The 11450-nt window shown below is 45.2% G+C and overlaps 1 protein-coding gene across 2 annotated transcripts in view; it reads right to left on the bottom strand.

Annotated features, from left to right (window-relative positions):
• Positions 1-11213, bottom strand: part of lhfpl2b (LHFPL tetraspan subfamily member 2b) — a 21840-nt gene extending 10627 nt beyond the window's left edge. Inside the window, exons 1-2 of one of the 2 annotated variants that reach the window (XM_063195131.1) lie at positions 10731-11213; positions 3582-4493 (exon numbers count right to left, since the gene is read on the bottom strand). In XM_063195131.1, coding sequence (XP_063051201.1) covers positions 3582-3999 — 418 coding nt within the window. In that variant the 5' untranslated portion in view covers positions 4000-4493; positions 10731-11213. Of the gene's footprint in view, positions 1-3581; positions 4494-5484; positions 6174-10730 lie in introns of those variants that run through there. The other variant, XM_063195133.1, reaches the window with a different exon arrangement.
• Between the last annotated feature and the right edge of the window lie 237 nt (positions 11214-11450).

Here is an 11450-nt window from a genome sequence, read left to right as displayed (position 1 = left end):
AGGGCAAGGGGGGTGCGATTAAACAACAGCTTAGGGAGGCATGGAGGCCAGGGAGGGCTGGGGAGGGGGGGTATGTTTGGGGCACTTTGGGGTATGATCAGGAAAGGCACCGCGCTGTAAACACATATTTCCTGCACCCCCTCACCGCTAACCCCCCTCCATGCCCCCCACAACTGCCCCCTCCCCATCGCATTATAATGACAGGATGTCAGATGGACAGCCTTGAGGTTAAAAGTGGCTCCGCACTTGGGTGACCCCCTAGTGCTCTGTGGTAACTCCAGAGGAAACGACCAGCACAATACAACCCGAAAAAAAAAATCCCCTTCGGCAGCAACGAGCCGGTTCCGACAGTAGCCCCAGTCCAGCCGGGTTTTATTATGTGGGGCTGACTGTGTTTGGGAGATCTGACATCAAGGAAGTGTGACTTCCTCCGCGTCCCGTGTATGTGTGTGTGTGTGTGTGTGTGTGTATCTGTGTGTGTGTGGGTGCAAGCGGACATCCACTCGGCCGAAACTAGGTTACGGTCAACTGGTCAAACGCGGACGGATGGACGCGCCACACAAGACTATCAAAACAAGACCCCGTGATGGTTCTTGACACCAGTCCAAGGAAGAAAGCTTTGTTTTCAAAAGCCTCCCCTTACCCTCCCACCCCAGACACACACAGAGACACACACATAAAAGATATAATCGACTGACACACTTTTTATCACTGCAACGGTTGCTGTGTTCAAAATCCACACAGAACTGGTTTCCATTCAGCCCAGACATTTTTTCCCCTTAGATGAGCAGAAACCCGTTGCAAAACAAGTTGGGGACTGCAGTATCACGCGGCATCATCTTTTTGGAACTCGACTTCCTCAATGCCGACTCCCACGGGATGTTAGGCAAACGTTTTGTTTGAAAAATATTTCCTCTATGAAATAAGACGACACTCGCGCGCTAACAAGCTTAGTCTCCAAACTAAATAACAGAAAGAGCACCCCACACCAACCCAACCACACACGAATAACCCCTTATTGAAACCACTGTGGTGGCTAATGCAGCCCTCCTGCGGGCCCTACTCCAATGAGAGGGGACAAAATGACACAATGCTTCACACATTAAGCCCAAGAGCCGGCTTGACGCAAACAGCTCTTGCATGTGGGTTTGTTCGGCCTCTCGAGATGGGGGCCGTGAGTCATGCGTAATGCATGATGGCGGAACAGTCTGTGATGTGATGGGAGCGTTCAGTCCGCTGCTTGCCAGGCCCAGGCAAGCAAATTAGGTTAGGGCCTAGGTTCCCCATCAGAAAGGGGGCCCCCCTGGTAATGACTGATTATGTACTTGTATTTAAATGATGGCAATGACAACTTTGTGAATGTGGCTGCCCCTTCCAAAATTCAATGATCGAAAAGTGCAGTGATGCTGCTACCGAAATCTCTCTTGAGGGGGGCCCCCTCCCCAATAGTTTGAAGAGAGGAAAGGGGCCTCAAGTCCCTATTTGCCTAGGGCCCCCCATACACCTTGAGACGGCCCAGCTGCTTGCTTGCTTGTTGTATTTTCAGAACTCTGAGCCTGGGTGCCGCTAGGGGGGGAAAATGTGTTACAGATTCTAACGGTCCAAGCACTGACAGCACTGACAGGGGCCCTTAAGAGGGCCCAAAATTCAAATCTTTCATGGGGCCAAAATTTCTGGCGGCGCCCCTGCTCTGAGCCTGTCAGTCATTGAAGCAAGAGACGGTTTCGTGTCGATGTGAGCTACCCATCAAGCAGAGCTACCAAGCCATTACGAGGCATGAAAACCCTACGCTAAGGGGTTAAGATTAGGTAGGGTTGGATTTTGGCTAGATATGTTAAAAGCCTATTGGTAGTTCATCTTGACAAAGACACCCATAGCGACAGAACGCCAGGCCAAGCAAGGAGTAGCCTTCAAGCTGTCTGTGTATTGAAATCAGTGTTTCAATCAATCGCTGTAAATGATGATGACGTCAGACTTTAAATAGCTAAAACTGTTTCAGCCCCTCTGGTGATCAAGATAATAACACTCATATCGATGACAAAACACACAGGCCGAAAGTCTGATGTGTAACAATCGGGAGGATATACAGTGCAATAAACATGGTTATGGCTCACTTGTTTTGTTAATAAACTGGTAGTTGTTAGTATATCCAACAAAAGTATATCCAACAAAAAGGGTTAAGCTTGGGCCTATGGCACCTTGGTTTGGTTAATCCACTGGTAGTTGTAAACGTATTAGTAGAAAAACCCTTTCACTCGGCTAACTTATTTTAACAGATTTTTACCAAGGATTATCTCTGGTTTAAAAACACCAAGCACTTCATCTCTTTTGTTATTTAACCCAAGCAAAGGAAAACGGTATTTTTCAACCTTTGTAAACAGATAAGAGAAGAACTCAAAATGCAAAGTAAGGAGTTGTAACTAATTCTTTCCATGCTTTTGGTCAAGAGAACCTTCATCAGGGGTTTTGGCCCTGTTCTCTTCATCAAAAGCTTGGAAAGACATGAATACAATTACACGTGGGCGTGCTCTCCTTTGGCACCTTGACTTGAGAGTGCAGGGCAATGGACAACTTCAAATGTCAGCCATGTTGTCAAAACAAACATGTGAGGTCAGTTAAGAGGAGCAGAGAGATAGTAATGAGGGTGTGTGTGTGTGTGTGTGTGTGTGTGTGTGTGTGTGTGTGTGTGTGTGTGTGTGTGTGTGTACATGTGTTGTATTATCTGTGTTTTGTACAACATTGTAATGTTTTGTCTTGGCAGCCCACATGAAGACGATGTTTCATCCCATTGACTCAAGGGGGATATCCTCCCAACACCAATACAACACCAATACATTTCAAATAACAGTGTGTACAACATCAAATGTCAGCCCTAGTAGCCAAAACAAAAATGTCAAGTCAGTGAGAAGAAGCTGAAACATAACGGTAATAATAATATTAGAAGAATGAGAAGAAAAATAATAATGAGGAAAACGACAACAAAAACAGAGCAAGAACAACAGGTGTTCGGGCCCTAATAATTACGGCTTAATAATGACAATTAAGAATAATATTAAGAGGAAGTGGAAGAAGAAGAAGAAGAAGAAGAAGAAGAAGAAGAAGAAGAAGAAGAAGAAGAAGAAGAAGAAGAAGAAGAAGAAGGAAAAGAAGGAAAAGAAGAAGAAGAAGGAAAAGAAGAAGAAGAAGGAAAAGAAGAAGAAGAAGAAGAAGAAGGAAAAGAAGAAGCAGAAGTAAAAGAAGAAGAAGAAGGAAAATAAGAAGAAGAAGAAGGAAAAGAAGAAGAATGAGGAAAACGACAACAAAAACAGAGCAAGAACAACAGGTGTTCGGGCCCTAATAATTATGACTTACCAATGACAATTAAGAATAATATCAAGAGGAAAAGAAGAAGAAGAAGAAGAAGAAGGAAAAGAAGAAGAAGAAGGAAAAGAAGAAGAAGAAGAAGAAGGAAAAGAAGAAAGAGAACAACATCAACAACAACAAGAAACAGAGCACAAACAATAGGGCCTCCACACCTAAGGTGCTCGGGCCCTAATAATAATCATAATAATAATGATAATAATGGCAGCGAGGAGCCTCACCTGCGATGCCTTGCAGCAGTCCGCAGACGTTGAAGATGCTCTTCCTCATGATGCTCTGGAAGCACATGCTGAAGACGGCGAAGAGCGCCACCACGGCCAGCAGCAGGATGGCCACCGCCAGGAAGATGACCGTGGCCTGCCAGAAGCCGCTGGCGATCTCCGCAAAGTCCTCGGCGTACGGCCCGCACTGCACGTGCTCGCGGTGGTGGTTGGGCACCTTGCGGCAGCGCGCGTACAGGCCCAGCGTGGGCCGGTGGGGGCGCGACGAGAGCCGGAAGCTGCCGTTGGTGGAGATGGGCCCACTGGGCGGGCTGACCAGCCAATCGGGGCCCATGAAGGCGATGAGTTCGGCGAAGGCCACTACGATGCTGAGAAGTGTCCACAGCATGGAGCGGCACGTTACGATCACATGACACATGATGTACTCCCTGTCCTGACTGCCTCTCACTCTCTCTCGATTGTCTTAGTTTAGCTTAGCTTTGCTTAGCTTAGTTGGCTGGTTTGGTTGGTTGGTTGGTTGCGCCTCTGGCCTGAGGGCTTTCCAGCGTGACAAAAGCTCAGTGGAACAGGAGAAGTGATGTGATGTTCTTGATGTGGAGGGGAAAAAATGGTGTGTCAGAGGGCCCACCGAGGCAAGAAGGTCACTGAGTGTCACCCAGATGAGAGGTGGTCCATGTAAACATCTCTCTTCACAGATGTCGGAGTGGCGGGGGGTGTGGGAGAGAGAGAGAGAGAGGGGGAAGGAAGGAGGTCAGGGGGAGGAGAGAGAGAGTGAGTGCGACGGAGAGAGAGCAGAGAGCAGATTTTTTGCCGCTGACAGCCTTCTAACCGATGACTCACATCACAGCAAGGTTCCAGATCCCTCCTGAAACGCCTTCAGACGACTCCTCAGAGGGGAAAAAAGAGAAGCAGCTGGAAGAGAGAGAGAGAGAGAGAGAGAGAGAGAGAGAGAGAGAGAGAGAGAGAGAGAGAGAGAGAGAAAGACAGACAGACAGAAGGCAAAAAGGAAATCCAATGTTTAGAGCACAGCAAACGCAAGTTGGATGATTCAATGCATGACAAATACGTTTACGACAACGTCGGGGACCTTTCTCCTCCACAGTACAAAACTAACGCAAACGATTGCTCAAGGGCTCTGAATCAGCAGCATATCGACTTCCTTATTGGCAGTTCCCGTTTTTTTCCTCTCCTCTCCCTCACCCCTCCCATGGTAGTACCATTCCCTCACAGACTATCTGAGCAACGTCCTTTCCCAACAATGACCTAGTCCGCTCGGAACTGTGGAAGACATGATGAGCTCTTATGATAAAGCGATAGCATAATTCAACAACACAAGACCTAACGAGGCAGATGTCATTCCTAATCCCCAACCACCACCCCCCACCCTGCTCACCACCACCACCACCACCACACACCAACACCCCCCCCCCCCCCCCCCCCCCCCCCCCCCCCCCCCCCCCCCCCCCACCCCCCCCCCCCTGCGGAGGAGAACTGTCAGAAATTGAAAACTTATGTTACACACTGTAACAAATTACAGGCCAATTTTTGAAGAGACGTCAGACATATGGCATTACGGTTGTCCACTGAGGTCATACCTTGATACTCACAAGCGTGCGCACACGCACACACACACACACGCACACGCACACGCACACACACACACACACGCACACACACACTTGATTGTCACTAGCATGAGCACCAGCACAAACACACACACACACACACACACACACACACACACACACACACACACACACACACACACACACACACCAGGTTGTGGAAAAATCCGAGACGAAATGGGCCCCGTAAGCAGCTGATGGTTATCTCAGTCACAGCCCCAATAGAAAACGGTAACGAGTGCGACTCTTCCCAAATAAATCCATGTAAGCGAGCACACCTGAAAGTAGATTTCCAGAGGAGGACGGAACGGTCGGACAGACAGCCAGGGAAGGAAACAAAACGAGCTTCTTCTTTTGCGTCTTTAGTTGTGTACTGAGATTAAACCGGAGTGTGAAACTACCTTTTCCATCTCACCCGTGAAACAGGTGAGGCTCTAGTCTAAAGTGAGCAAACAGACACACTCTTGAGGGCTTTGGGACCGACACGCTGCCAAGTTTATGCAATCAGTCACCCAGCTGTTGACGTGTCAACGCTCGCAGGTGTGGGAACGCAGGAGAGAAAACGCACTGAGGGGGCGAGAGTGGGAGAGAGAGAGAGGGCGAGCGTGCCGTTGCATGGTGTAACACACACACACACCACACTCCCACTCGAGTTATTGACAAGGTACTCTCCCCCTGTCAGCTTTCTCTTCAAACTTTTATTATGAAGTGTCCTTGATTAGGCTTAGCACAGTCCCCCCTAGGCGCAATACATTAAAGCCATCGTTATTTCTCACCTGTCTGTGGCCATATTTTCATGCTTAACGAGGAAAAAGCGTAGGTAGGATGCCCTGGAGCCCCTAGGCTACAGGTTGCTGTGGGCCCCCCTGGCAAGCAAATTACATGGTGAAATTACATATTGTCATTACAAGCTAGGAATTAAGACATGTGTTCCAGCTGTGAACATGAGTATTAACAAGATTTAAAACTATACTCATTACAGATTATTTTTTCTGTATTGCATCTAATCACAATTCTTGACTTTTGATCAATTTGGGGCCCCCCTGGCAGGTTGGAACCCCTAGGCTGCATCCATATCTAGCCTATGCGTTAATCCAGACCAGGTAGGAAAAGTGTGCTTGTGCTTTCTGTCTCTTGTGAAATTGCACGTGTTGCTCAGCTGAAGCAGTTCACAGTCAACATGAACAAACTGCACTGGCGTTACTAACACATAGGCTGCATGTGGATAGCATGCATAAGCAAATATATGTCATAGCCGGTTATGTATTCTCACTTCTGCAAGAAAAATAAACATCACATTCGAAACAAATGAACAAGTTCCAAGAACTGTTTTATCGTCTGCCGTAGGTAATTAAGATCTCCTCTTGTCGACAAGTCTTGGCAAGTTTCACATACTTGACGAGTGACTGCAAAGAACATTTACTTTAGTGGGGGGCGTTGCATAACATATTTACTTAATATCACTTGTGTGATGTATTTCGCTTTTTTATTGCTTCGTGCCCTGGAGGAATTCGCCGGGACTCTGTTGACAGAAATGTTCATAGGCTTACTGCCACCCTTCATAAGCCATAAATTTGTCTGCAATGGAAAGTCTCTTTCACTAGGGCGCCTGTGCCATCCGTGTTTATGCAAGTACATCATTTATGACTGTGTACTGCGCAGACAGAGAGCTATACAGGGCAAAGGGCACATACAATACTGTAGCCCTCCCTACAGTGCTTTCATTGTGGTCAAATGGTTAACCATTACCCTGCATTGACAATACTATAGCTGGGCGATTAATCTATTGCAAACTACAATGGTGATTATAAAAATGAGATCGCGGGGACCTAATACACCTGAGCTTGTATGAGAACCATTGCCCCAGGGGGACCCGGGTTCGAATCCAGCCTGGGTCATTTCCAAACCCTCCTCCGTCTCTCTCCCTGTCTGTCTGTCTCCGTTGTCCTGTTTCGTATAAGGGCAAAAGCCCCAAATATATTTTGATCAAAATTCCTTTTTGGTTCTATTGATGATCAGGCTTGTGCATAATTGATCTACTAAATAATCCAAACGAATGACAAGATAATCATCACAGAAGTGATTTCTGCTTTAAAAGAAAAAGTCTTGGACAATGAGATCTGTGTACCCAAGGTTTTGTTATGGCATACTGTAAATGACGCGGAGCAAACAAAGACAGTAGTACAGAGAGGCAACTTAGATAACATTTGATATCGGATGACATGGTCTGCTTTCAAGCACCATATCAGATGACATGTATTACAAGCACTTTTTTGCCTCGTCGCCCAACCCCGACTTTGACAAATGACAGTGCCTACGGCCTATGGCCATGTACTGTCTGCGCTATGATATGTGTGACCTCTTTATCTCCTTTCTTGACAGGAAATGGGTTTCTCAAACAGGAAGTTTAACTACCACAGATTAACCTCAGTGGTGGGCATTATAGTCTGTGGCAAGACAGTTTGTTGACGTTGTTTACTTCAAGATATGTCAATTTAAGAAAGAGACTGAGTGCTATAAAAATGTCTATTGGGTAATAAAAAATACTACTTACTGTTGTTACAAACTATGCAAAAAGGTGGTTTGCCATGAATGTCTGACCCTTAACCGAAGACTTTAAAGTATATGAAAAGAGGAGTTCTTCTAACTCGCTGCTGGATACTTCATTTTGTATGGATCAGTTATGCAGAAAGTGCATTTCTGGGTAAGGGCCAATGTCTGCAGATTTCATTGGCTGATGGTGCTTTTCAGATGAAAAGCTCTACGCAAAACATGATGCTTATCTGACCATCAAAACCTATTCTTTCCCCTTGGGTTCCTCTGACCATATCAACCACACTGCGACCACACCACCAAATGTCCATAAGCAATTATGTTACTAATGCATATTGCAAAGTATTAACCTTTCAAAGTACAAGGTTATACATAAGGCTGTTTTTTTAATGTATGATGACATATTCTTTCCTCTTTCGTTCCTCTGACCATATCAATTCTGTGTTAATCCTTTTAAGTGCCAGGATGTTTTAGGCTAATTTGTAAATGTATAAATGCATTATTGTAATCCACACACTATAGTAAAAATTAACAATCACACTACAGCGTATAAATAATACTTGATCATGCAATGTCACTGCTTATTACAAAGTAGTAACCTATCGAGGTACCAGGTTAAAGGGACAGTTTGGTCAATTTCAACATGCAGTTGTATTGCTCACGCTACCCTTGACTTGTCAGTACCTGGTGATGCCACATTTTTCGGCTCAGCCCTTTCCGAGATATGAGCAATTCTAATGGGGGCAGCGTTTGTTTACATTTTTAAAAAATGAAACATAGGCCAACTCCAAATATTTTCCCAAAAGGTACTTCTGTTTGCTAGTTGTCTGCTGATGTTTTATAACCTTTTGGATGTTTTTGGGAATAAATAAAAATGTTTTTTTGAAATGTAAACAAAGAGCTGCCCCCATTACAATGACCAGGATCTCGGAAACGGCTGAAGAAGAAGGGGAAAAAATCTCAGGCACTGACAAGTCCAGGGTAGTGTGAGCATTACAACTGCATGTTGAAATTGACCAAACTGTCCCTTTAAACATTAGGCTATCATTTTTATTTTAATTATCAGGACAGTGTTGCCATCCATACCGTATTAAACATTAACAATCATATTTGTACACCAAATAAGTAATATTCTCGTGCAGTGGTTTATCATGATTATAACAATCAAAAGCTCTTTGATCTGTTATACCAGTGTTTCCCAACCTTTTTTGTCTCGCATACCCCCTAAGCCTCTTAGTTGTGCCATGAGTACCCCCTAATTCATGTTCTATATCGCTTTCTCTCTCCTGATGTGACTGCTCCATACATTTGTTATAATAATAAAAAATTTCCAAGTACCCCCTGCAGTGTGCTCGCGTCCCCTAGTGGTACACTTACCCCTGGTTGGGAAACACGGTGTTATACAATGACCACCGCCATGAAAGATGTGATAGACAGTGTCTGATCTAAAAGTATGCATTGGACATTAGATTTGTCATAATTGAGGATGAAACTTAACCTTACTGGGGTGGAAACTGCATTCCACCCACAGCTTTCTGGGTGACACTAATCCCGTAGGGTTGCGTATACGTAGGCTATGGGCCTACTGTAGTGAATTCTCTCATCTACATGGGGAAGGCATGACCCAGACTGTTCTCAAGCACCTGTCAAAGGGATCCTTTGAAAGCTTTGACAGGGGTCTGCTAGACAGCCCATAAATCACCAAGCTACGCTGTGCCGTGCCTCACGTTCCCCCCCTCCCGCCACATCAACATCAGTGACTGGTGCATGGAGGACTTAAAACAAGCATCCTGACCAAAGGGTGCTTTTAGACCCTTCATGTATTATTCATAGATTCTTTCAAGACAAGGGGGGGGGAAGCAAAAATCCAGTCCGGAGACAATGTCCTTGAAAGATCAACGAATTTAGAAATACAGGTCGGTTACATAAAAGTGTGTGTGTGTGTGTGAGGACTTTGGTGTGTTGAGAAGTGGGTGTGAGCACTGCACATACATACACACACAAGCATAGTGGTACTTAGTCTGGATTCAAAATGGTCACTCCACCACCACAAACAGTTTATGGTTTTCCCTTGGACCATAATAGGCCCACTTCAATAATATTATCCAGGTTCACCCAACAGATGGGAATATAGAGCAGGACCATATGGGTGGGTCTTCTTATTTTCCACTTTCTACTCTCCAACTATGAAAAAGGGGCATTAAAGTCATGCAAGACGAACCAACCAACAGTGCCGACAAAATTAGAATTATAGGTAAAATGAGCAGGCTTGACTCAGCGCATCTATGTGATATTTTAAAACATCATAGCAAAGGGCTATACTCCTTGTAATTAACCCACATCCCACCGGTTAGCCTTCTGAGGAGGAGACTAGCTAAAGAGCAGCTACAGTTGTCTGACGCCAGATTCCAGCTAAACAATAAAACCACTGCTTTCATCGGCCATCTGCTTGGGTCCCGAAGAATAAAAGAAACTCACAGCGCGTTTATACAGTGGCAAATCCCCATCTAGAACCCCGCAATTTCCCACCCTGGATACAATTGTAACGGTTTCTAGCTAAGGAAATATTTCAACTCGGTATAGGCTCCATCCCTTGTGGCAGGGTAGACTTCACTTCTGGCTAATTCAACTTAAAACACATCTCCTCTATTGTATATTGTCAACCATTTCAAACAGTATTTGCGCATTGCGCGCGCGCACTCTTCCAGCTCTAACAACAATCTTTCCCAAAACCCAAAAGGGATTGCATCCAAGTTAGAACCGGTCTTAACGCAGCCAGATTTCCACTCGACGTGGGCAATGCTGGAGAGCATTAACGTTAGTGATATTTCCTAGAAACCAAAATTAGGTCAGTAGACGTTTCGCTGACGCAGAACTTTCTTTCGTGAGGACAAAGGTAATAATGGATAATGAAGATTGTTGTCTAAAGATTGAGCAAGTGTTGAATTACGGTACCCAAAGTTAAACTTACCAAAATCACAGAAGGTAAAAGAATCACTCGCAAAAGCTGCCACCATTCAGTAGGCTACAACTTCCAAAGATGTTGAGCGATTTTCAGTTCCGTTTTTGTTCGGCGACGCGTTAAACTATATGTCTACGGCTAAATCAAGTTTCATAATTCTAACTGTGTGTATTCAATTCAGTTGAAAGCAAAAGATCATAGTTTAACAAAGGATCTGTCTCTATTCCACATCCCTTCCCCCATCCTGACTAAAAGATGACCTCAACACGTTCCCTGTCTGAGCGAGGGGTGTGTCTAAATGACCTCGGAAGTTTCACTTTTTGGAAGCACTTAGCTGCGCTGGCCGGTGGAAACCGTTACTAAGTCACACATTTTATACAACATGTATCCAGAGGTAGGCTACAACGACTATGCTTTGGAACAGCCCTGTACATCAAACTAATAAACAAAGTAGCGTCTGTTAAGTCTATCAAAGTTCTGCCCGGGAATGGGAAATAGCGCAGCCCAAACTTCTGACAGCTTGGGACGTCCCATTTCACCATAAGGGATTAATGTGAATGTATTGTGTGAGCAATTAAAAGCGGGCAGTTTTAATTGCTTTGCGTGAGTCACAACTTTTGATTAAAACCAGACTTGGAGTTATGTGAGATCACCTCGAACACACATACACGCACGCACACCGTCCGCACACACACACACACACACACACACACTCTCTCTCTCTCTCTC

The sequence above is a fragment of the Engraulis encrasicolus genome, chromosome 3 (assembly GCF_034702125.1).
Source record: "Engraulis encrasicolus isolate BLACKSEA-1 chromosome 3, IST_EnEncr_1.0, whole genome shotgun sequence".
Lineage (NCBI taxonomy): Eukaryota > Metazoa > Chordata > Actinopteri > Clupeiformes > Engraulidae > Engraulis > Engraulis encrasicolus.
This window is presented reverse-complemented; position numbering and strand designations above follow the sequence as displayed.